Source organism: Morone saxatilis, unplaced genomic scaffold (assembly GCF_004916995.1).
Source record: "Morone saxatilis isolate NCDOM2014 unplaced genomic scaffold, NCSU_SB_2.0 Contig3, whole genome shotgun sequence".
Taxonomy (NCBI): Eukaryota; Metazoa; Chordata; class Actinopteri; family Moronidae; genus Morone; species Morone saxatilis.
Genome location: NW_023339873.1, coordinates 11368104 through 11394852, shown reverse-complemented (window position 1 = coordinate 11394852; position 26749 = coordinate 11368104). Strand labels below are relative to the sequence as shown.

The window sequence follows — 26749 nt, the reverse complement described above, 5'->3', positions numbered from 1 at the left end:
TTTATGATGGGTTTATTTAGCCTAGTTTGTTAAGAGAAGTGCAATGATTGAAACTTTTTAAAAATTAAATCCAATTATGACCTGTGTTTCTTTTTATTTAATATGTAAGTCACTCTATTCCACTAAAATATTATTGTTTAAATCATACTGAATTTATCTTCTTGTGTTCCATTCCACCTTTTCAGAGACATAATTTTAGACTAGAGTTTCAAGTAAATAAAGGGCTTTTATTATAGATGTCAATCATATGTTAGATTTCAAATGGTGTTTATTTAACTTGCTTATTATGTGCAAAATCAACAACAATAACTTTGATGAAGCACTGTAAGCTGTGTGTGATTGTAAGTACATTGTGTGTTATTGTTGCTAATGAAGTCATTGTGCCTTTGTCTGCCCTTCCATGTATCTGTGTAGGATAATAAGGTGATGCTTCCTTTCTTATCAGGGCTTTGTGCTCCCTGCTCTTTATCCTGTATTTTTCCTAAAGTAAACACTGAGACTCTCAGGTTTTACATGCTGCTGTTTGTAGTGCAAACAGGAAATAAGAGTGCGTGCTTCCTCTTCCTTTGCATGTGTCTGCCAGGTTTGGTTGGGGCTGTGTGGTGCTTTAAAATACAAAAGGTGTTTGCTTATTCAGCTTTTTCATACAATGCAGGGCTGCACAATTACTGTATATTTCCCATAGTTCACAATCAATATTTGTTAAAGATGGACATTTTATTTTAAGGCTCTCTGTTTTTGAAAATAAAACATGAAGAAGGTGCAATTAAAGCATGTTGTCCCCCTCCATACAATAACTGTGAATGCTTTTCTTACAATATAACCATAGATGAAGTAATAATTGTGCAGCCTTGTTAATTGTGACATTGTGTATGATTAATGTGAGATCTTGACTCCTAATGAATCTTGAAGTGCTTTCTTCCAGTAACATTTCACTCAACATGCTTGTTTTTTCTGCTTTCATCCTCCCTGAGTTATTACTAGATATTACATTGGCTCTGTTTTTTCTTTAATTGTTTAAATACAGTACTTGTCAAGACATTTGGAGACAAGGCTAGCAGAGCAGCCTTAGTTCATAGGATGGTGTGCTCCCTGCATGCTGCTAGTGAAGGCTCTTTTAAGACGTTAATGTATAATGTTATATATTATGTTTATATATTAAAGTCCAAGTTAAACATGACTTTTATTGTTTAGTGTGGGCATCCAGTTCAATTTATAATCAGATTTACTCAATATAGGACAATTTCATAACATTGCTGAAATAAAGAAGATTGTGAATTGCATCTTGTTTGAGTAAATCATGATTTAAATTGAATTCTCACACATTGTCTATTTCTCACCTGATCTCAACTTTTTCTGACTCACTCGTGTGTTTTGTAGCATTTAAAGGTTGGTGCTCTGAAGGACCTTCTTCTTGACGACCAGGGTGACTTCAACAGGATGTGTGTGGCCATGAAGAAGATTGGTCTGGACGACACTGAGAAGCTGGACCTGTTTAGGGTGGTTGCTGGTGTTCTGCATCTGGGCAACATTGACTTTGAAGAAACAGGGAGCTCCTCAGGTCAGACAGCTGCTGTTATTGCACATATTTAAAACACTTTTAGAATAATCTGTGAGATTCTCAATATTTTCATACTGGCAAGATGTTTATTGAGAACTTGTCATTGCAATGGAACCTTTAGTCCACTTTCCAGTGATTAGCATATTGTCCCACCAAGGTCTTCTATCTTTTTTCCAGCTTTTCTTTTACCAGAAACAAGAACAACTCTGCACTCTCAAAAGATTTCTTCCTCTATACCAGATTTTTTCCTGATGAATCCTACTCAGCAACAGGGATTAGGAACATTAGTTGTAACATTCAAGTTCAATTTAATTTTGGGATCACCTAGAATTCCACAGGTATGTGTTACAGTATTAGATCAATATAAAACATTGAATAACAGATCTACTTTCCTTGGATATCACACACATTGTGTCTCAAACAGTGATAAAGAGAACCTCTGTTACCCTGGTAACCATTATTCATCTTTCTCAGTTTTTGTTCTGGCTCATTCCGTCCCTTTCTGTCTCTACAATATTTGTGCTCTGGGGATTAAATACATGTATTATTACAAAGGGAAAGAAATTGTCTTTGGAACCACAGATTGCAGTAGGATGCTTTCTTACTGTAGGAGGATTTCTTACTGCATGTTTCAGGTGGTTGTGTCCTGAAGAATCAGTCTGGCCAGACTCTGGAGTACTGTGCTGATCTGCTGGGTCTGGACCAAGATGATTTGCGTGTCAGCCTCACAACCAGGATCATGCTCACTACAGCAGGGGGCGCCAAAGGAACAGTTATCAAGTAAGAATAACAGCACTCTTGACTCTTTGCAAATTCTTTTGAAAATGTTTTTGTTGAGAACAAATGACCCTTTTAGGTAATTCAGAAGTCACTGATGTTTACTGACAACTGAACTTACTGAATGAAAGCAGGAAATTCATAATGGTCTGAAAATACCTAATAATCCGAGACGGAGATTAACCGACTAGAATATAGTATAATACAGTGGCTTTACCTATCTGTACTATCCTGCAAAGTATTAAGATGTCTTAATTGTGCAGGACAATTAGATTAAATACTGACGCTGAATGAAGCCTTTCATTTTCTGGTCTTATTATTCCTTGCAAGTGCTCTGTGACTCCATCTCAAGCGCCACTGCTAAATGACCCGCAGCAAACTCCAGTGAAGAAAAAGGGACACAGTAACACAAATGCAGAGGGATCTGGGGGTTATTCTGCCTAGGTAAACTGTATTTCTACATGATTGCGTGTGGTGCAGCATTGGCACTGCTCCTGTGTACTTTGGTGGTAATGTGGTGTTTGAGTGACGGGGCCAGGTTTGATAGATTAATATTTCAGCAGGGCCAGATGCCGGCCTGGCCTGGAAGTGTTTTCTCCACATAAATAATGCAGCCCGTATCTGAAGAGGCAGACAAGCATGGCTTCAGTACAGTAAAGGCCCGGTGTCTGGGGAGCAGGTGGAGCGAAGGGGGTCTGGCTTTGTCATTAAGCCCCAGACAGATCCACCCTACCCCTGAGACGTTAAGGGGAACAGAGGGGGTGGTGGATGTGATTGTATCAGGGATGACTGAGTCTCTAACTAGTGTGCATAGGAAACATTTCAGTGGATAAAAATACCTGTCACTGAGATGAATTGTGAGGACCTCAGGTGTTTTCTAAGATTTACTGCAATTCGCTGGCTGAATGGGCCACCTTGGCCTTAGCATAGGTGGACTATTCATGTGTGAAATGGATGAGGGTTTTTTCTTTTATCTAATGCAGACTAGGCAAGTGGAATATCAAAAGAAAAAAGTGGGTAACGGTCTATCATAGCAAAAGGCAGACCTTTTCATTATAAATTCACCTTATTCCCTGCTGGGACAGGTGAGTTGAACTCTGGGTCACTGTGGAACTGAACTTTGTCCATACAGTCAACCCCGCTAAATAATTTAAAAATAAATTGTGTGTTAAAGTGTCATTAGAGAGTCTAGTAGAGTTCAAGGTTAATATTTTAGTTTTAATACCTCGTCTTTGGCTCAGAAACCCTAATTCTAAAACCATCAGCTAGCTTGGCTGTAGAGGGAGGCACAGCACTATCCGGCAAAAAGTGTCATATCAACAGATAAAGATAAACTTTTGCTGCCATATGAAAATTGGGTTGATTAGAAAAAAAAATAAAAAAGAGCTTAAGAGGCTTAATAAGACACTAGCCTGTCCCAGTTTCGGACTACCTCTCACTGTCCCACTTTGTGTTTCCCTCCAGGGTGCCTCTAAAGGTGGAACAAGCAAACAATGCCCGCGATGCCCTGGCCAAGGCAGTGTACAGTCGCCTCTTCGATCATGTGGTCAAGCGAGTAAACCAGTGTTTCCCCTTCGAGACTTCCTCCAACTTCATCGGGGTGTTGGACATCGCTGGGTTTGGTAATAAAATGCAGTCAGTGTTCAGTATAGAAGTTTGAATTAAGCTTAATACAGTGTAGATTTTGCCCTACATCACTGATAACATAACAGACAAACAGAGTATGAGTTTCTGCAGCTTCCCAGATCGACTACATTTTGCTGCTTTAGAATTCAGTTTACTAAAGACACGCTTGTCTGTGCAGCTTGTTTCTTAATATAAGTATTCTAATGCGTACACACACTTCATTACCAGAGCTCATGCTAGAGAATTAATTTCCCCCAACTGCCATAATTAACCCAGGCTTTGCAGAAATTTTAATTTTGGAAAATTAATTGAAAGGTTTTTTTCTGTTTCTGTTTTTTCCTTCTCCTAGAATATTTTGAGCATAACAGCTTCGAGCAGTTCTGTATCAATTACTGCAATGAGAAACTGCAGCAGTTCTTCAATGAGCGTATTCTGAAAGAGGTGGGTGAGCAGCTTGTGGATTAAGGTGATTCGGTGTGGTTTTACATCTTTATCCTGGGAAACCTACCATGTCAAGTCACTCACAGGCCAAACTTACTGACTCTTTCATGAGCCAGGAGGAAGTGGTTGGCACACTAAGCTTCTCTGTCTTTCCCTTCTCTGTTTTTCTCACTTATATTTTCCCTCCGTCTCTCCTGCGCTCTCTCATTAGAATGCTAATTTCTCAAGGGACATGATGAGGCTTGTTTCTCTCCTGTGATCTATTAACGTTATTCTCTTCCAAGGTCTCCAATTAAGGCTCCACAATTCTGGTTTAGGCCTCTTTCTCATTATCCGAATCGAGTGTTGATGGGTTTTTCTGTTTGCTTCTTTGAGGTTGATAATCTTCTGAAGCCACCCAGAAAAATATAAACTAGTTTTACAATACGAATTTTTTTAGAATATTGTTCTGAGTTTTGACGTTTGGTTTGTGTCTGTGCAGGAGCAAGAGCTGTATCAAAGGGAAGGGCTGGGAGTGAACGAGGTGCATTATGTTGACAACCAGGACTGCATAGGTAAGGTCTATGCAATTCTTCCTTGTGTGCACAGTCACGTCTCAGAAATTCACTATTTTCTTTAAAAATGTCACTGTTGAAAATAAAGAATATGATTGCATTCTACAAAATTAAAGTAAAATACTGAATGTAGGAGTTTGACCTTATCTCCTTCTAAAGCTGAAAAGATGTCTGACTTGAGCTGGTTGTAAAACGTGTGTAGGAGTATGTGTATTGACATCTACAAGCATCTACATTGCGTGATCCTTGGAAGTGAAATCAGGACCATCGAGTGACACTCAGGGACATCATTAAGATGAAGTGCTCCCTTTGAGGGCTTGTGCTGCAAAACACAAAATGACTGACAGAGATGTCTGTTGAGCCCACACACCACAAACGTACTGAGGCTGGTTCGAGTGTAACATCAGCTAACCCACATCATGGTATTCATTTGGGCCATTCCTTGTGCTCTGGGCTACACGTCAGAGCAGCGAGAGTACACCTGTCAGGGGGACAAAAATACCGACTTCTCATTATCCAAGAAGCTGGCATATCCGTGTGTCTGAAGGGAGCGAGTGTAATGAGTATTTGTGGGTTTTATGGCCTCCTTTGGTGCAATGGGAAGCTGGAGAAATAATGCCCCCTAGTTTTTGTTGTCTCTGTCCTCGAATGAATCCTCGAATTAATGCGATGAAGTAGTCAGTGTATCAAGGTGAAGCAGTTTGATTTGTATTTCAAAGGCTGTGATTATTCAGGTGCGAGGTTAACTGACAGCCGTGAATAACATTTATGACTTGCAAATGACCGTTTGGGTTGGCCATTAATTCACTCATCAATCTCCAGGATTTATGCACAGGTGCTTGTTCATGCTAATTTTTTTTCTGAGGTCCTTGGCTATTAGATATATTCCAAACACAGCATGGTGTATGAATAATTCAGATATATGGCTAAATGAGCATCCTAATGAACATGTTTTGTGCTTTGAATATTCACATCCAGAAACAGTAAACAGCGGAAATTTCCAATATATGTAAATTTCAGAAATTGAATGGTTAGTGTAACTTCTTCATCATAACAGCCACTATGATTCCCACATCACCCCTTCCTAAATACCTAAGTAGGGATTCTTGTGTTCTGTTGTTGTCCCTAAAAATGTCTTGAACCATTTGATGACACTTGCGGATTGGAAATATTATCAGTTTGTACATGTTAAGAGAATTTATTTCAGGTTTTTGGCAACTAACGTGGCATCTTAGGCATTAGGATATTACTTTTAATACTGGTGCTTCACTGTACTTAATCATAATAATGTTGCTGATACAAATATAATTGTTTTTTCCAGACCTAGTGGAAGCAAAGCTGGTGGGAGTCTTGGACATTTTGGATGAAGAGAACCGTCTTCCTCAGCCCAGCGACCAACACTTTGCACTGGCTGTTCACAACAAGCATAAAGACCACTTCAGACTGACGGTCAGACCTCTTTAGCTGTGCTCTCTTTCACTCTCCCTCCTTCTCTCCTCTTTCACTATGTTTATTATTCTCCCTCTCCTTCTGCCTTTGCTTTCTTTCCTGTATTATTCTCTTTCTTTGTATTCTTTTGTGGGACCAGACAGCAATGTCACTGCACAATGGTTTTGTCATTGTGATCATTTTTACTCTGCCTGTTTGTAACAGCAGTTTTATGAATGACGCACAGTCCCTCCCTCTGTCTCTTGTTATTGTCCCCATTGTTTGTCACCCTGTATCTCTGCAAGCATGAAATCCCTTTAGAACTGTAGCCTTGACACCAATTCAAGCCTAAGACTAGAGGTGGCTGACGACCGCCACACTCTACTGCAGCTAGGGGTTGTTGCTCAAGTAAAGACTAGTCTGTACATTTAATAGGCTGAAAGACATTAATCTTAATCTACAGTGCATGGATGTGCTGTGAATATTTTGCCAGTTTTTTTCCACTTAATTTATTATGGCTGTCTTTGCTAATGAAGTTAATGAGGCTTGAAAATGCTGGGTACTACATTTTATTTTTTATCCTGAAGAATATTGTTGATAATTCATTTTTTGTGGTCCTTTATCATACTTGAGCCAGATAAGATGAATGTGGCATTTAAGAAATATATCTGAACTGCAGGCAGTTGTTATTTCCTTGCCATGCAAGTAAACATGTTAAATGACCAGAAATGACCCTGGATTAATTACGTATTTTTTTGCTGTTTTTTACCGCATGTAATTGATTCATATGTATTATCTCCAAACTAGCCCTCCTCATTCAATAGTGGTGTGGGTAAATAAGGTTCTGCTGTAGACATGGTGATGGATGGTGATGGATGGGATTAGAGTGAAATCAATATATATGTGTTTTAGCACTGTCATTAGATTTGATTTGCTTTTTTCCTCTCCCACTTAGGTTCCCAGGAAGTCGAAGCTGACCATTCACAGGAATCTCCGGGACGACGAGGGCTTCATCATCAGGCACTTTGCTGGAGCAGTTTGCTATGAAACAGTAATTCTTAATGCAGATTTTATCATATAGGGCTATTGGGGCTGGGTTGAATTTACAAAATCCTGGATTTATAATGTATCCTTATAGTTGCCAGTTACATAAGACATTGAAGTTACCAGCAGTTAAAGCTAACTAAATCTCAACAGTCAATGGAGCAAATCACACATAAGCCTGCAGAATTTATGCCTTAAATGTTAATCAATTATCAAAAATAAAAAGTTATAATAAATTTTTTGCCTTGGTACAACCTTGTTAACAATATGTCCCTTATACGTATAAAACGTTGCTTTAGTGACAACAGGCTGCCACTACATAAATGTATGCATTTGCTTGTCTGTACACAGTGTCGGTTTGTGGAGAAGAATAATGATGCCCTCCATATGTCTCTGGAGAGCCTTGTGTGTGAATCGAAAGACAAATTTGTTCGAGAGCTGTTTGAGAACTCCAACACCACCAAGGACTCCAAACAGAAGGCGGGCAAACTCGGCTTCATCAGTGTTGGCAACAAGTTCAAGGTCAGATTGTCATTTTCGATCGTTAGACAAAGTCCCCGAACTGAATGAAACATTCTCATTTTTAGTTTGACTCATTTATTTATTAATTTCACTATCACAAATAACAACAATTAAATGCTAATGATGAATCCACTAAATTGTAACAGTTAGATGCTACAATAGTTGATGTTATTGTAGATTCTAATGTCTTTTATTCTTTATTGAATTTCCTCTTTATTATAAAATAGTTTGCAATGCTACTTTATCTTTTTAGCTTCTTTTCCAACTTTCCTAACTCTAATCTCTATCCCTGTTCTGTAACTTTTCACCTTTCCACTCTTCTTCCCATCCCTCTTTCTCCTCCGTGTTCAGGGTTCCCCTCTCATAGATTTCCTCCAATCTCCTACCTCTCTCCTCTGAGAAAACCTTCCTTGGTGGATAAAGCTGGATGAAGTCAGCTTGAGGTATAATAGAGGAGGAGAGGAGTTAGAGGAAAACAAGGGGAGTGGAAAAAAAATACGAGACAGAAAGAATAAAAAACTCAGTCTGCATGTCTTATGTTTCAACCGCAGCAACAAAATCCAATTTGACTCTTATTTTGGGTGAGGTTTCTTTATCGCTAATGTAGCTTCTTTGCTTTCATCACTAATGCACCAGACCTGGAGTCAGTCACAATGTGTGTGTTTCAAAAATACATTTCTAGGTAGAATATATTACATACTGGACTTAAAATTCTATTTTTTGTTTATGAAACACTGAAAGCTTTAGGGCCAGAATACATTTCAGATCTTCTGTATCGCCACGAACCGTCCAGACCTCTCAGATCGTCGGCTTACTGTCCCCAGAGTCAGGAGCAGTATTCAGTTTTTATGCCCCGCGTATCTGGAACAAACTACCACAAAACTTGAAGTCAGCTTCAGCTTCAGTTCTTTTTAATCAGGGCTTAATGCTTTTCTGTTTGCCACCACATTTTTGTTATTTTTATTCTACTGTTTAATCTGTCTTTTATATTGTCTTCTATTTTATCTTATTTTAATCTATTTTACATAGAAAATCCTATTTAAGTGTGTATTTTTATATTGCCTTGTATTTCCTTTATATCTTGTCTTAAATCCTTTTTTGTCTTCTGTAAAGCACTTTGCATTGCCCTGCTGTGGAAAGGTGTTATACAAATAAATTGCCTCATTTGAAATGTCTGCCTGTGCTGCATTCATTACAAACATAAAAAAACAAATCACTAAACATTTCCTGTTTGTCTGTTTGCATACACAGACCCAGCTGAACCTGCTGCTGGAAAAGCTTCGCAGTACTGTGAGTAATATGTCAGTTATATGTCAGCATCTGTTTTCTTTTCCTGTAAATATGAAATAAATAAATCACCTCTTACAATATACAGTATGTACTAGAATGCATTAACTTATAACAGCACTACTATTACATACATGCCAGTTCTAAAGATGGCAGGCACAGTCTGAAAAGTACAGTGCTGAGATGGTCTGTTTTTCCTGATTATTCTTGGTGTGCATAGGGATCAAGTTTCATCCGCTGTGTAAAACCCAACCTGAAGATGGTCAGCCACCAGTTTGAAGGAGCTCTGATTCTCTCACAGCTGCAGTGCTCAGGTAGGACCAAAAACACTGCAATATGTACTGTTTTAAAAGTTGTTCAAATGTATAATCTTTAAAATAAGTAAATATGCTAAGGATAGCTTTACCTAACGTAGTTCTACCATGGTGGAGATGGACAACAATACTTCAAAACAGCTTATATATTTTTAATATATGAATATGACAGACTCAAGAACCTCGTGATAAAATACACAGACCGGTATTAATTGAAAAACATGCCGATGCTTCCACACAGGTGCACTGCATGGTACAACTAAGCAATTAACATCTATTTATGCTCTGCAGAGTATAAACATTCTGAGCAGGCGCAGTTGACTCCGATTTTGTCAGAGGGATATTATAATAGTGTTTCAGTGGATAAACCCTGCATTACAAAGATGAATGCATATTTGAGAATTCAGTAGTGCAAAAACCATATGCTCTGGTCTCCAGAGATGTGGAAAAAAGCGATGGTTACATTCATAGAGAAAAGGGTCACTGCAAACCAGTATAAAGTTGTTCTGAGTGTGTGAGGCTGTGAAACGACATTAGCGCTCCCCTTTTTTGGTAAGGGGCAAATTTTATTTTATTTTATTTATTATACTATATTTCATTGCAGTCTGTCCTTGTTTGACACTTTTACTACCATGAATTTTTACCCAACTTTCCTAGTCACTTTAAATAGTTTTAATGTTTTTGTAAATGTTGCAACTGTACTTAGGGCATGTTCATGGAAGTCTTATTTGCTTCATGTTGCTTTAAAAACAAACTAACTAATTGATGCAGTTAATATGATCCTGCAACAGCCTTAGTGATTGTAATTACCTTGAAGTAACATTGTTTTTTCATGCATGTAAACATATTCTCACTTGCAATCATACAGTACATTGGGCATTGATAAGGTACTTCTCAGGGATTAAACAAAATACTAATAGACTGCTGTTTTTTTCTGTTTTTTAATCTTTGTTTGTATGTTTCTCTTCAGGAATGGTGTCTGTGTTGGATTTGATGCAGGGGGGCTTCCCCTCCAGAGCCTCCTTCCATGAGCTCTACAACATGTATAAACAGTATATGCCTGACAAGCTTACACGCCTGAATCCACGACTCTTCTGCAAGGTGGGATAACATAAATTGAATAGGTTTCTCCTTCACTGGCGAAATAGAAAGTGTGCTGTTGGTTTAACAAATTTAGCTAATCTGTTAAAATAAAACCTAATTACTTGTGTAAAAAAGCCTATAGCCACACTGAGCCATTTGGGAAATGATTAACTAAAATAAACAGTTAATTGCCCTGCTGTTGCTGTGTCACTGAATGTGAATTTGTTCCTCTGTAGGCTTTGTTCAAAGCTCTGGGACTAAATGACAGTGACTTCAAGTTTGGATTGACGAGAGTGTTCTTCCGCCCTGGAAAGGTACAGAGAAGTCAGCCGATCACGCATTAATGTTACAGGTCGTCATGCAGAACTCTAGAGAACACAGATAGGCCTTAAACTACGAGGATCATAGCTGAGTTTGTGTTTTTGTGTCTGTGTGCATCAGTTTGCTGAGTTTGACCAGATCATGAGGTCTGATCCAGACCACCTCGCAGAGCTGCTGAGGAAAGTCAACACGTGGTTGGTGTGCAGCTGCTGGAAGAAGATCCAGTGGTGCAGCCTGTCTGTCATCAAACGTAGGTTGAATCCATTGCACAACACTAGTCAAGCAGCCTCAGTAAAAGTATCTGCAGTGTATATTAGGAACTATTAAGATTGTCCTTCTGTTTTGTCATTTCTCCTATGAGAATTATTTTGTCAAAAGGCTCCACATCTTCAATTTACCCCCAACATGACACTTACAATGAATAATTGACGAAATGCCGGTGGCAAAACTTATTTCTGTTAGTTAAGCTTTTTCAACTTCCAGTGGTTGACTATAAGATGCTTTGTCATTTCCTCACAGTTTATTATACAGCTCTGATAGCTATACTAAATCATATTTCACACTTTTTTTGTTCATTCTGAATATTGAAAGCAGCAGCCTCTAGCAGTATGGAATAGTACTCTAAAAGCAGTTCCTTGAACCATTACACTTTGTGCAAAGTTATTGATTACCACCGTATAACAAAGTGCAGGCTGGCTTCTGCTTATTTGTGTAAAAGCATCAAATGAAATTACATTAGAGTTATAACAGAACACTGCCCCTGCTTGACCACACATTTCTCGCATAAGTGACTTGAGGAAATTGATGTCCCTGGTCCTGGTAATTTATTTCCTTCAATGCTTCACATCATTATTGCAGTTTCATTTGTTTTACGTGTGTGTGAGTGGTCGAGAGAGAGAATGTATATACAATATTCTCCAGTACTTGTTTTCAGCATCAATATTAGCCATTATAGCAATTTATACATATCTTTATTATCATTTATTTTATTCTTTGATTTTTCAGGTTTGTCTTGCCTTTCAGATATTTATCTTTTTTATTCTCTGTCTTGGCATTGCTAAACTATTTATGTGGAATAGAAAGAACAAATAAGTATGTAAATGATTCCACATGCATACATGTTTAAGTAGAATTTTGGGTATTTTTAGTCATTCATTCATTAGAGAGACATAGTGGAGAGAGAGAGAGAGAGAGAGAGAGAGATGGGGAGTGACAATGGTCAGCACCTTAACTCCTCGGGTTAATACTATTATTTTATGTCTTGGTTTGAATCTTTTCTTTTTTCCTCCCCATTTTTTAACAGTACGGAACAAGATGAATTACAGAGCTTTGGCCTGCATTAAGATTCAAAAGACTGTCCGCATGTGGTTGTGTAAGAGAAAGCATAAGCCACGGTAAGTCTCCTCCTGGTTCTTGTACTCAAAACACTAACAGTATATGCGCCCTCTTTCACCCTGTACTCTCTTTCAGTGAAAACTAAAAAAGGAAAAAGTGAGCAATGTGTAAAATACATGTACGTGACATTTCTTTTAAAGTCACAGTCAAATGGCAGTGTGATGCCATGTATTTCTGAGTCAAACTGAATATGTGGTTACCAGGGGGATTTAAATTGCTCAATAGAGGCAAATACAGAGTAATAGAAAGCTGTAAAGGACCGTTGGCTGCCACCCACGCCTCTCTCACCCACATTATAGTCTGAAGATGGAGGATGGGGGGGGATTCATGAATTATGACACAACCATGCTGTCTTGAAAATATAACAAAGTTTTTGCCAGCTGAGATCACAGAGAAACACAAACCTCTGACCCATGATATTGCTCTGCTAGCCGCAATCAAACAGTCAAAGTGTGATTTTATGGTTTGTTGTCCCAAATCACATTTGATTGGAATAATTCATGTTCATGCCCCTGAGTTCAAGATAAGTCCTGAAAAATATTTTCAGGAAGAGAAAGAGAGGGCTTTTAACCAGGACATGTATTTAGCATATAATAAAGACTTAAATAAACAATTGCCACAAGGACACAGGAGTACAACTTCGAAAATGTATTTGTCCTAAACTAATGCCTCAGCTTTGTCCCATTTTTGAATTAAACACTCGATGTGATGTCATTTGTATTCATGTGTGAGTTTGCATTTTTCACTTCTCTCATAGCATTGATGGTATGGTGAAGGTTCGAAACCTGAAGAAACACATGGAACGTTTCAACAAGGTGGTGAACGGGCTGAAGGAGGGCAAGCAAGAGATGGCCAAACAGGTTCAGGAGCTGGCCGCCTCCATAGACGCTCTGTTAACAAAGATAAAGGTGAGTCATTGGTAGGTCTGTAAGCAAGCCTGACTGTGTTCACCTCTTTCATATAAGGATTATTGCTCTGGTAATGTCTGCTCATGTCAACAGTTTTTCAGTTACTTTGATTGTGATTTTTTTTTTTTACAGCACTCAGCTTTCAGCATGACTGCCTCAGATTTATATGGTTCTTTACATTCACACCTGTAGCTCCCCAGCACACTCAGTCTCCTGTTGTTTACTATGCCCTTTCTTAAGTGTGCTGTGCCCTTTTCTCATTCTTTCTCTCTGAATCAATATTTTCAATCACCTCAGGATAAAAAGAAGAGCTAGGTGAAGAAGAAATCCTCTCCTCTCCAATAATATAATTTAGTGAGGCTGTTTCGCTAAATTATCAGACTTGGTTAATGAAATCCCAGCTCTCCCTGTACAATAAGCACCGTCTTATTGGACCCTGTAGGTACAGGAAATCATCACAAACACATTCACATACTATCCAGACATCTGGGCAAGATGTGATTTTGTTGAAATGTTGTACTCCGTAGTTACGTGTATGCAATCAACAGGTATGACTAGAGTGCTCATAGGTTCCTTGAGGTATCCCGATGTTACTCTGTTAGCCTATTAGCAGCCCCTCTGTCGACATTCATGGTGTTCTGAAGAAAGTGCTCCTGGCATGGCGTCTCTGAGTGAATAATGCATGAGATGCCAATGGCTGTCATTCAGACCTCTATACATGTGGGACAAGACCTTGTCATCTTCCCTCCCTGTGTCACCGTTAGAGACTCCCTCTAATGAGTCTTCACAATATGGTGACCTCTTCTCCCCTCACTGATTGTCTGACAAGTACAGTGGGGAATTGAGCATTGTGGCTGTGGTGTGCAAGTGACAGGCACAATGTCAGTCAGTGTTTTACCTTGTTGTTCCACTGTTACCATGACACAAGGTAACAGTGGAGTGTGTGCTGAGTCATGGTAGAAAGTTGGCAAACGGCAAAATTTCATTAAGGCAAATTGAGGATAGCATGTTAACCATCCTGAAGGCATCTTATCAGTTTTTATTATTAATAAACACCTTGTAGTAATTGTGTTCAAAGCAACTCATGGCCTTGAACTCTACTGAGGCAACAGTTGGATGAAGAATTTTTTCTTTTTTTTGTGACCATGACTTGCCTTTCTGATTTATTCTCTTGACCACCTAGGCCACCGTGATGACCAGGAAAGACATTGACACAGAGTACCAGGGATTAGTGAAACGCTCAGAGCAGCTGCTCTCCTCAATGCAAAAGAAGAAGCAGGAGGAGGAAGAGACAGAGAGGCTGAAACACATCGAGGAGGAGATGGAGAAGGAGAGGAAGAGGAGGGAGAAGGAAGAACAGCGACGCAAACAGGAGGAAGAGGACAGAAGGCTGTAAGTGGTGGCGGATTGTCAGTAGAAATGTTAGCAAATGGAGTGTAAAAGGTTTGAAGTTATAAATTGTCTGTCGGTGATAATAAATATTTAATTTCTCCAAATTTCTTTAGGAAAGCAGAGATGGAGCTGAAGAGGAAGCAGGAGGAGGAGGATAGAAAAAAGAGGGAGGAGGAAGAGAAAGTGATACAGGTTTGGACCACCGTCAAAGGTTATTTGTTTTATTTACTGTTGTACTCTCTTGCTAAAAAGTTGTGAAATTGTGAAAATCCAGTAAAACTACCATATATTAGTTGTAATCAAGCTGTAATTACTGTATACATCTTTTTAGCTTTTAATGGATCCCTGCTGTCTCTCCTAAGCTTTCTGTTTACCACCAGTGAGGTAACTGACCCCTACACCCTGCAGTGACTTACTGGTACTCTGCCATTATTAATCACATCTAAGCAAGATGTTTCCTAGACTTAATCCTAATCCTAAACTGAGCAGGACCTTAATTGGGTCAGTTTTGTACAGTATAATGTGCACTATGATTATGGTTTATGGTATTTTCAGGTTAAAGACAAAATAAACTGAGTGATATACTAGATTTACCACAGAAACCTATTTCATAGGAACAGATATTGGGTTTGGGAAATCAACAGAGTTCAATCAATTTCTGGAATATGTCTTTGAATAATTTTTCAAACAGAAATGCCAAAATATCCCTGGTTACAGCTTCTGGAACATTTGTTGGTTTTCTCTGAATATCTTCTTCGTTTTGGACAGTACTGTATGTCCAACAAATTATTAACGTTACCTTTTTTAAAACTTTTCATGTGTATTTTCACTGTTTTCTGACCTTTAAAGGGAGCTCCAACACCTGAGACTTCAGAATCCTTTACACAAAAGCATTGCATTTAGGAGCTTCAATACAGTATCGATCTCAAAGTCAAACAATGAGCAAACATGGACTCTAAGTTTCCCAGAAGCATTTGAACACAAAAGACACCCCCACTTACAACGGCATACCAATAACTGAACTTAAATTTCATGTCTCCTGGGGTGCAAATCCATCCCGTGGCTTTCAATGACGTAGTATAAATTAGGCGTTTTGTGGTTAAAGTTCTGTAGTCTCAGTGGCCCGTCAGCTCTCCCCTCTGAGTGTAACATTTGTCCGCTCTTTGGTCTCCCACAGCAACAGCTGGGTCATGACTTTGGTCAGATTCCCAGAGGGGTGCCTGCAGGGTCTTGATTGATGACTCCACTTCCTGCTGAGTTTCTCCTAACTAAACTACTTTATCCTTCAGTGCAACTGTGTTTTATTATCATCTACGCTTTGTCACCTTTATCCACTCCTCCCTGTTTCACTCACATTCACATTTAATTTTTCACCTTTTTTGTTTCATTGCTATTTCTTTCCTCAATTTTTCTCCTTTTGCCTTATCACTACACACACCTTCTCCTCCTTAATTTTGCTGTTATATCTCACCTTTTCTCGCCCTCCATTCATCCATCTGTTTCATGTGCATCACACCGTCTGCACATCTAGAACCGTTGTTTTTTTAACCAGGGCCAGTTGGATATTTGCATGCTGTCATTTCTTTTCTTTTTAGTAGCGAGACAGTTGACACCAGGCTGTCATAAGCTACGTGTCTCAAGAGATTCTTTGCAAAGTTTGTTTATCCGCAGCACTAAAGCTGAAAGCTGCAGCAGTAAACTTTCTAAGGGCGTCTGCTGTTACTTCAATGCCGTGTTCTTTGCTATTTTTCTGCTGGGTCAAAGGTTAGTCTCGCACTGTATCTTTCTCCCTTCAAACTATGTATCATTATGTCTTTCAGCCTAACCTTATTTATTGCACACCATCCTCAACTCTGCAGTGCTTATTTTCTATTATATAATATTTGTTCTGCAACTTGATCCTCTTGTCAAATGTGAGTAAGGGAGTCGATGCATCTCCTGTGGCTTATTCAACTTATAACAACTTTTTGGGAAAGATGGTCAAAATGTACTGCTTCAGAACTGGTAAATCTGTGTAATATAGCTATTTTGAGCAAAGTACATGGGGGTCTGCATTAGCTACTGCATTAAGTAGCTCAACATTCATGCTGAAGCCATCACAATTTGAGATTTGATTCTCATGCTTCACCCTGGCCACGTATCACAGCTGCTGATTGGACCGTCCTACTGTATGAATAATAAATTCTTAACTGGAGAGGCATTCATATTTAAAGCTCCTCAGAGAAAAGTATCCATTGTGGACTTCATTAGTGACTTTCTTTAAGGAAAGGAGATGGATATACACAGATACAGATAGATATGTATATGTATTGATTTATTTAATTGATATGCAAGTGCCTATGGACTAGTTAGACTAAAGTTTGTGCTATTAGCAGGTATTTCTTTTCACTAAAGCACAAAATAAAAACCTGGAGTTTGAATCTGGGTCAAACCCTTAATGTTCCTACTGATTGTTGTATGCCCTGTTGTGTCTAGACAAATGACCAGTAAAGCTTTATTAGCAATCCTACAACCTGAATAAATAGGTCTAATCAGGCTTGGGTGCACAGCAGAGCTCTAATTGTTGTGAAGGGTCTGGCACGCAGCATTAGTGTTTAGACAGGATCTAGGTTCGTGTAGATTTTATGTAGTCACATTAAAAGTGTTGTGTGTTTGTGTGTGTGTTTACAGGCAGAGTTGGAGATTCAGCTGGCTCTGGAGCGTGAGGAGCAGGCCCAGCGCACCACCATACTGGAGCAGGAGAAGAGAGACAGAGAGTTAGCCATGAGAATCGCTCAGAGTGAGGCTGAGCTCATCACTGAGGAGGGGCAGATGGATGCAGGCCTGCGCAGGTAGTGTATATGTGAACACGATACACACCTTTGATATATACCGCTGTGCACAGTAAACAAGCAGCGTGAATAGGTTAAACACAATGTCATTTGGACCTCAGCATGCATGTGTAACTGCATTTTTTCCTGTCGGTGTGTCTTTCTCCCAGTGATGAGTCTTTTTCAGGTCTTCCTATCTCTTCATCCTCAGCCAGAGCCATGTAAGATATCAGCACAGGTTTCTATTACTGCCCGTGTCCAAGTGTACCTAACGCCAACAATAATCACTCACTCCCTCGCTGTCTGTCTTAATCTCTGTCGTAGTCAGCTCCTTAAAATACATGCAGGATTATACCAGCAATGCAAAGCCAACATAATCCTTTAATTTTAAGAAAATCATATTTAGATGTATGGTTTGTTTAGGTGGCATGAATCACAAGATAAGCCATTTAGAGGATAATCATGTGTGATCATTGCTTGCTGAAATGAAGATGGCAAATCATAAATGAGAGTTGGATCAGAATGTTCAGTATGTGATCTTTTTGTGTCTTAATTGGCTCTGCATGTGTCTGTTAAAGCTTGTGTGTATCACTTGCAGTGCTGGTGCACAGCACAAGCTCAAGAACTTGACTATCTATCTGCTTCCTCATACATAGAGTTTTTATAAATGTGTTAGGTGTTCATGTCGTCTGTACAGATGTATAATTCATAACTGCTTTATAAATGTCTGATAATTACATTATGTTCTTAACTCACTCACTCTACTGAACCTCTAGCTTAAATTTTATTTATAATATCACTGGCTTTTTTACCAGCTGTTTAGAGTCTTAGCTATTACTGAAGATACCTGTACACCTTTAATCCCTGACAACAACTCACAATATTCAACATTTTCTTACCATTGCAATAACATATTCAATGTACAATATTTATAATGGTAGAAAGTAGTGCTGATAATGAGCTCTGCTCTGGTGTTGACATACTGTACTGTGTGTGAATACAAGTGAATACAACACAAGGTGTCCTAATAGAGACAAAAATAACAGTCACAGTTACCCATTAATTTTGATTTGTCCAAAATCCAGTGTTTTCAAATGTCCACTTGTGATCCCTTATCACATGTTATACGTGCCTCAGTGCAGACAGGAGTTGTGAGCAGTTCAACCAAAGAGCGATTTACATTTTTTAAATGTTTTAAATTTAACTGACTTGCAGTTCAGGCCAAAGATTTCAGAGGAGATGAGCTGAAACTTGCAACTACTTGCAATGCGTCTGCAACATTTTGAAAACCGATGAGACAAGATGGTGTATCGTCACCATCTGTTCTAACTGCTGGCTTTTCAGACTTTTTTGTACCTTGATGTAATTTGTAGTCTCTTAAAATATGAATGTGATGGTGAGTTTCTTGCTACAGTTGCATTTCTAGTATTAAACCTAGACTTTGCTACAAGGTGACGTGCCATATGTTCTGAAACCAGCCACTAGAGATTTGACAAGACAGACAGGCCCGTTCACACTAAAACATTTCCCTGCAACGTTCTGAAGCGGTTTTCATCCCGTCGTGAATCTTGGATCTGAACTGGGCATTATAGGCCTGAAGAGGTGAAGATATTTCATATTAAGGAAGCAAATTAGCATTAGTAAACACATTAGAAACACAATTATGTTGAGATTCATTTGGGTGAAGCTATTGTTACTTCGATTGTTACTCATTTACTGTTCCCTATATAATAAACCTTGAGTACTTTACTCTATAGTGATCTGTAAACTGAGACACAGATGTAGTGTTCTATGTAGTGAATAGGGAGTTTCAGACACAGCTATTGTTTCAGAACAATGATAAAACTGTTAACTGCCAGAGAATTGTCACCCAAAGACAGTATATCATAGCTACCCACTTCTGCCCCTAAATATGAACTGCACTGTGTAAGTGAGACTGAATATCCATAACCCCACTCTGTGTTTAAAGCCAGGAGAAGTTCTCTCAAAGCCTTATCTGCATTTGATCCAACAGCCTGTAATCTGTCAGTGTTGGCTCGGGCATCCAGGGGCCAAGTTGCATGTCTCCTAGCAAACAGATCAGGTGCCAAGACAGAAAGCTCTAAAGGCCACGTGTGTTACATGTGCACACAACAGGGCTTAAGCACATGAAAGCATGCATGCAGTAGAAGAATACACATTGGCTGTAATCACTGGCGTAATAGCTAGAGGACCATCTCCTTCTTTCTACAACAATCCATTTCCTGTTCACCTACTGCCAAAATCAAAGCCCTGGCCATCGCTTCGCTTCCACTTCTTTTTATTTCCTGGGTGCAGCAAAAGTAAAGTCTCAGCACTGGTTCATCAACATCGATGATCCTGAATCAGTTTCATCTTTCCAGTCAGTATAAATTATAAATGGTAATGGTAATCTGGCTAATGATTCGTAGATCGGTAATCCTCCACTCTGAGACATTAGCAGCTCTGCTGACTGTAAATAGAGGAGTTAAATCCTTCGTATTATTGAATTAGCAGCCTCAACTCAGCAGGGAAGCTGGAGACACGGCTGACATGAGCTCAGACTTCCTGCAGCAGTCGTTTAAGTAGCTGAAGCTCTGTGCCATCAGTTTGATTCATATACTAAAGTGCTGCTCATCATTTCACCTTTATTTTTTATCTTCATCTCTCATTCCTGTTAAGATAATCCTTGAAAAAAAACTCTCACAAAGCCAGCAGATGTATGTTGGCATCTGGCAAGTTGTAACATTAGAAGAGCTGCGCATAATTTTAAGTGGAGTTGAAACACTAGGCTGCAAGGATATGGACAAACTCTGCTCTTCAGCTCCCCTGCTGACCGGCCTCTAATGTGAATTTAATCGGCTGAGACAATGAGGAGGGCTTGAAAGAAGTGAGGCATCTGTTTTTAATTCTCACTGAGGGCAGTATACTTAATAAATCCTTTTCCTTTTAATATTCATGCATTTTATCTGTCAATGAAATTCTACTTCACACTATGCCTGAAAATTATTAGATCCTGTATAATACACATCAAATGTTGCTTTATGAACGGTCTTTATTTTGTTTTAAAGTAAAGGCTGATAGTATTGTATCTATGAGGAGCTGTTTCTGCTTTTCTTTTAGAAATTCACACCTCCCTGATTGTGAAACTGAAATCATATTCAGTGTTGAAAATCCAAAAAGTCTTCAAGCCCTTAATCTCTGTTACTCCCACCTCGTCACACTCTCACCTGTCTGCACACTCACCTTGTTTTTTCTTTCACCCACGTTCATCTGGTCCTTGCCACAGGGGTCCTCAGGTGCAGGCAACCAAGGCTGCTGCTGGTGTGAAAAAGTATGACCTCAGCAAGTGGAAGTATGCTGAGCTGCGAGATGTCATCAACACTTCCTGTGGTGAGAAATCCCGAACGCGCCCCAAGTTCAGCACGATGTTCAGCCGCTTTTATCAACTAACTCTACCAGATCCAGACTTTACAAACAGAACAAGGTGGTAGAGCTCTTGGTGAAATGCATGATACAGCTCTTTTCCCTCCTTCATTCAAAATGTATTTACAGTTTTCAGCCCCCTATATTAAGTAATTCATCAACGTGTTGATGTTTTTTGCACTTTTGGAAACGTATTAACGTGCGTCACCTTCTCCATACAGGTTTTTCATTTGCACTCAGTGTCATTTCTCTCTCTGTAATCTTTTAAGTAGCCAAAGTGACTGTTTAAGAAGGCTGAGACTGCAGCTGTACAGAGTGTGGACACAAGATGTCTTGCCTGAAAAGTCAAAAGACCGATCTGAGGATGTTCCCACAGCTGCTACGGCTCATCAGCATGCGTTTTAGTGGTGGAGAGAGGAAATTATCAGCATTATGGAGGAAGGCAGACTTCTGCCCTTCCTAGTCATTCCCAGCCAACCCTCTCCTCAGTCAGCATGAAAAGCAGATGCCTTTCTGCTGGCACACTTATAATCGCCACTGTATACAGTACTCTCATCAGTGTTAGGGACTCTGATATCCCCTGTGGGATTCCAAGGACATCTGGCTAATTTGTGGAACCCATTTGCTTTGGTGGTGCTGGTGGCGATACCAAAAAAGCTGTGTTCTTAGTGTAACTGATTATAGCCTTATGTTAAAAGCACTGCATGTTGTGACTGTTTTCTTTGTATTTTATCATCAGGAAGAAAACACAGTGTGAGCCGCCTAAACTTCTCATTATTACATTTTAAGTACAAGTTCATCAAAAGTACATGTTGCACAACTTACCTCCAATATATTTATCTTTATTCCCTAAATGTTTTCATATATTTTGCATTGCTCATGGATGGTCTAGTGATGCCAGGCTACCAAATCACTACAGTGCCACATTTGTTAAACAATATTACAATCCTTTTAAAATAGGTCTTACAGAGAGTTAGATGAGAAGATTGATAAAGCTCTCATTATCTGTCCATTCAATGTAAAGCTACAGCCAGCAGCCAATTAACTTAGCTTAGCATAAAGACTGGAAACAGGGGGAAAGTAGCTACCCAGGCTCTTTCCAAAGGTAACTAAATCTGCCTACCATCACTTCTAAAGTTCAGTAATTAACAAGTTATGTCTTGTTTTGAATCAGACTATTTCTTGGTTAGGCACAGTGACCTCCTGGTATCCAGTAAACCAGCAGAGAGTCCAGATTCATATTGAACAGGCAGACATAGGAGTGGCACATTTTACTAGAACTGGATTTTGTCCTGAAAAACAAGTGAGAGATGTAGAGAAAATCTCTTGAGACCAGTCCACACAAGATGGTAGCCATGTCTATCTTAGTGTTTCACCCTGTTGTCATCAGCCTTTGCTTGTTTCATTTATTTGAGTGCTCACCGGTGTCATGTTGTGTGGACAGACATTGAGCTGCTGGCGGCCTGCAGAGAGGAGTTCCACCGTCGTCTGAAGGTCTATCACGCGTGGAAGTCCAAGAACAAGAAGCGCAATGATGACGGAAGTGATCAGAGGGCTCCTAAATCTGTCACTGACTATGGTTGGTAGAAAGATTATTTCAAATATTATTACATTTAATGCTTAACCTGTGGATATTTGCTCAGCTCTGTATATTCACAAATACAGCACAATAAACATACTGTACATTTCACACATGCACACATCACCCCAAGCACATTAGGCTGCAGGTGACAAGTGTTTAGTCTCTCCACTTTCGCCTCTCGCTGTCATTGGCAGGAATGAATTACCTGCACGCACATAACCTCCCTGTGTTTCCTAACTTTCAATTAGCCGACAAACGCCAGGGCCTAAAAATGCAGCCGCCTTCTGTCTGGCTCTGTCAGAAATATTTGTTTTAATTAGCAAATAACTGCCAGCCATGCCTTGTCAGACTCAGTAGCTGCTAGTGTGACAGCTCGCCGCTTTGCTCAGTTCATTCTCAACCAAGCACAGGCTGTGCCACAAACAAACACACACACACACACACAAATGTTATTTAGCTGCTGGAAAGCTCACCAGTGCTCTGCTTTTCCCATCTTTTCATCTTGAAAACAAATATTACATTTGATGGGGAATGGGAGCATTAGATTCACTGTTGCTTCTACTTTCACTATATTTATTCGCCTTTCTCTTTTGATATGATAGTTACTGAAAGCCATACTGGCTGTGCTTTATTTACCTCATATTTGGATCCTGTTCTTGGCCTGTACTGATGCAGCAGGGGTCTTATCTAGGCCATTTCATAAGAGGCTAAAAGCTGCTTTACCCGGCTTTTCCATGTGATATTTCCTGGGTCCTCTTTGATCTTGTATGTTTTGAAAGGTTTATTACTGTTTTCTGCCACACTCATTGTGTTCGATGCTGTTAACAAAACATGTGTATTAAGGTTACATTTCTTTAAGACCAAATGACAGATGCTTTGTTGTGAATACTCTTTAAACCACAATCTTCACGTTGAATACAAATCAAATTTTCCAATCATCAAACTGCAGCTGAACAGAACCCGGCTCCTCCGATGACAGCCCAGCATCAGGAAGTGGCTATGAATCGCCAGCAACGATATTTCCGCATTCCTTTTATCCGGCCTGCGGACCAGTACAAAGATCCCCAGAATAAAAAGAAGGGCTGGTGGTACGCTCACTTTGATGGGCCCTGGATAGCCAGACAGATGGAGCTTCACCCAGACAAACGGCCTATTGTGCTGGTTGCAGGTGAGTCAACAGCTTTTGCTTTTTGTCGTATTAGAACAAACAGAGGATTTCTAGAAAATCCTGTATATGCGTTACTTGATATGACTATGCTATTATATTTATTATTGATTAAAATGTCCATTATTCATCATAAAGTCCTGTGGTTCCCAACCCCAACCCCATCTTGTGACCCCTTAAACCGAAGCAGTATCTACTTACCTCATCTCATGTTGCAGACTTAATGTGGACAAACACAATTGTTTGTTTTTAGATTGTTAAATTTGAATGATTTTTGAAGACTTGAATCATAAAAGTAACATAAAACATATTTTTGTGTGACAGAAATATTTGTTTCTTTTTGTTATCCCCTTCATGTGAATGTGGTCCTTAACACTAACCCCCAGGTTGAGAAAACTGTTTAGAAAAAAAGAAATCCATATGGCAGTTTTTCAGGGCCCAGGATAAAGTCATCTAATCACTTGTTTTGTCTAACATACAGTCCACAATCCAAATATATCAATGAATTTATGGATGATGAAACAGAAAAACACCCACTTTTAAGAAATTGTAACAACTTAAAGTTTTGCGTATCTATCTATGTAAAATAGTTTCAGCTCCATTGTATTCTGAATGTACAGGTGTGAGGTAGGTGAATAAACTGGATGACTCCAGTTCATGATAATGTTCACTCTGTCATTGTTTATTCTATTGTTTGGACAAGAGTTGTGAGCGGTTCAATTAAATCCTGTATTTTCCCTCCTTGCACTGTTTGATTTGAAGTATTTTTCGGGGACCTGGAACATAAAAGTATTTCAGTATTTCACAAGAAAAGAGGCCAAAATAAGAGAAAGGTCAGATAAATTGATAAAACATACTTTTGTGTAACTGAAATATTTTTCTTTTTATCTCTCTCATCACAATCCTCAGTCACTGTTGGGTTAGACTAAAAATGTCAGAAAAGAGTAAAAAAATTGTAAAGGTGAAGTCTTCCAGTCGCTTTTGTCTAACAAACAGTCCAAAACCCAAATATACCAAAGAATCAAAAGAAAGCAGATACATTCTTACAACTTAAAACTGCTTATGCTACTTTATATACTTGGTATACAGGTTTTGTATTGGAGTGAATGTACAGTTAATGGATGCAATGGATGTAGAAGTACGTGTCCTTTCAGTGAACCTCTGTCATTAAACCCTCAGGGAAAGATGATATGGAGATGTGTGAGCTGAGTCTGGAGGAGACGGGTCTGACCAGGAAGAGGGGCGCTGAGATCCTGCCCAGGCAGTTTGAGGAAATCTGGGAACGCTGTGATGGAATTCAGTACCTCAAGAAAGCCATTGAGAACAAGCAGGCCCGCCCCACACACGCCACCGCTATGCTTCAGAGTCTCCTCAAGTGAAACCAGAGCAGCAAGATAAGCACACAACCTCTAGTTCGGTCCCGAAACATGACACTGATACACAGACTCACACACATGCACGTTGAAGGGCAGCACGGTGTTCCTGTGGTTTGTGGGATGAAAAGAAATAACCACAGAGAGAGATGCTCCCCATACAATCTCACTGTAGGTTGTTTCATTCACTGAATCATCTCCTTTTCAAATACCTATATGTTGTTTATTTTCACTTTTTATATCTTTATTTGCTGTGTAACACCTTGCTGGTGTATCATTTATGTTCAGTCTTCTCCTCAATCTATGCTTGAATGGAAAATCCCACTGTGAGGCCTTTAATTGCAATATCACTGCACTACACCAAGGAAGTCTTAATAGGTGCGTAGCCTCTTTAGCTATTAACCTAAAACTTTAATGGTCTGCAATAAGGACAATACATTTGAGATAAAAACATGTAGAGATGCTTCTAAGTCTTTTAAGTCATGTTTTCTGGTCTTTTGGTCATTAATGCTCAACATAATTCAACATCTACATCGGATTTGATTAGTAAGAATTAAAAGGGACGATAAGAAATGCTTCTCTTCCTCGGTTTTCATCATAATATAATACAACTCAGAGACAGATCTATAGTTATATAATACTGTAGTTAATATATGTCACTGCTCCATCTACTACAGGTTTGACACATGAGAAATAAAATCTACATTTTAATAACTTTTTTATCACTCCCTACAGAATAACAACTACATATAGTCATAGAATGTATTTTTGCTCCCAGTATTTTTAAGAAAGATTCATTAATTTGAAGAAGTGCTGGGTCTACTATCTATCTCTTATTTTTTTTGCTGCGTATATACAACCCTGTGAAATGTTGAAATCCTTAAAAAAATTTATCATTTTTTTGTATTGTTCATTTGTTATGCAAGAGGGAAATGTAGAAGTTTGTTTCATGTTTGCAGTTTTGTGGGTTTGGGGTTGTTTTAGAGACAATTATGTGATTTGTGTGCGTGCGTGTGTTGTGCGTTTGTTCATGTAATATTTTATTAAGCTGATTACTTGACTCCTCTGTTGGTTAGGCCGGGGATATTTCAGTCATCTCATTGGACAATCATGCAGTACGTTTTATTTAGACTCACCCTTATTCACTGAAAGATACAGAAACTGTACTGTAACTATAACTAATGATTCACTTTCAAAGGCCCCCTCTTTGATCTGTTTGTATGTTGGCCTTTGCACTGGAATACTGTAGAAAATAAATGTGTGCCCCTATGGTCTTGACTGATTTTTGTTGTTACTATACTGTAGATAATTAACAAGTAGGAAAAATTTAGTTAATTCACAAAACTTAAGTAAGATAGCCATTAGTGGGTATTGCTGTGTAAATGGATCTGACATCCTAACGGTAACAGCAGCTAACGAGATTAGCATGTAATTAATTAAACAACAAAGGCTAATGTACTGCTGATGTCATCACAGAGCCAGGCTTGCTCCCATTAAGTGATCAGCTGGATTAAAACACTGGACTTAATGTTCCAGGGTGTAACATTTAAGAGGATCTATTGGGAGAAATTGAATATAATATTCATAGGTATGTTTTCATTAGTGTATAATCACCTGAAAATAAGGGGTTTAAGTTACTTTAGAATTAGTCCTTTTTACAGCGGGAGCAGGTCCTCTTCCATGGAGGCCGCCATGTTTACCCGCCATGTTTCTACAGTAGCTAGATGCTACTAAATCCTACAC

At 39.1% G+C, this 26749-nt stretch overlaps 1 protein-coding gene across 2 annotated transcripts in view; it reads left to right on the top strand.

Moving 5' to 3' along the window:
* myo6b (myosin VIb) overlaps positions 1 to 26276 on the top strand; it is a 36220-nt gene extending 9944 nt beyond the window's left edge. Inside the window, exons 11-34 of one of the 2 annotated variants that reach the window (XM_035674301.1) lie at positions 415 to 423; positions 1381 to 1561; positions 2197 to 2341; positions 3803 to 3960; positions 4314 to 4405; positions 4887 to 4959; positions 6281 to 6408; positions 7343 to 7438; positions 7783 to 7953; positions 9205 to 9243; positions 9461 to 9554; positions 10525 to 10655; positions 10874 to 10951; positions 11079 to 11208; positions 12262 to 12352; positions 13111 to 13261; positions 14445 to 14653; positions 14767 to 14845; positions 17324 to 17484; positions 17634 to 17684; positions 20750 to 20853; positions 22331 to 22465; positions 23418 to 23636; positions 24813 to 26276. In XM_035674301.1, the coding sequence (XP_035530194.1) occupies positions 415 to 423; positions 1381 to 1561; positions 2197 to 2341; positions 3803 to 3960; positions 4314 to 4405; positions 4887 to 4959; positions 6281 to 6408; positions 7343 to 7438; positions 7783 to 7953; positions 9205 to 9243; positions 9461 to 9554; positions 10525 to 10655; positions 10874 to 10951; positions 11079 to 11208; positions 12262 to 12352; positions 13111 to 13261; positions 14445 to 14653; positions 14767 to 14845; positions 17324 to 17484; positions 17634 to 17684; positions 20750 to 20853; positions 22331 to 22465; positions 23418 to 23636; positions 24813 to 25012 (2925 nt within the window). In that variant the 3' untranslated portion in view covers positions 25013 to 26276. Of the gene's footprint in view, positions 1 to 414; positions 424 to 1380; positions 1562 to 2196; positions 2342 to 3802; positions 3961 to 4313; positions 4406 to 4886; positions 4960 to 6280; positions 6409 to 7342; positions 7439 to 7782; positions 7954 to 8304; positions 8397 to 9204; positions 9244 to 9460; positions 9555 to 10524; positions 10656 to 10873; positions 10952 to 11078; positions 11209 to 12261; positions 12353 to 13110; positions 13262 to 14444; positions 14654 to 14766; positions 14846 to 17323; positions 17485 to 17633; positions 17685 to 20749; positions 20854 to 22330; positions 22466 to 23417; positions 23637 to 24812 lie in introns of those variants that run through there. The other variant, XR_004797145.1, reaches the window with a different exon arrangement.
* The last annotated feature ends 473 nt before the right edge of the window (positions 26277 to 26749 follow it).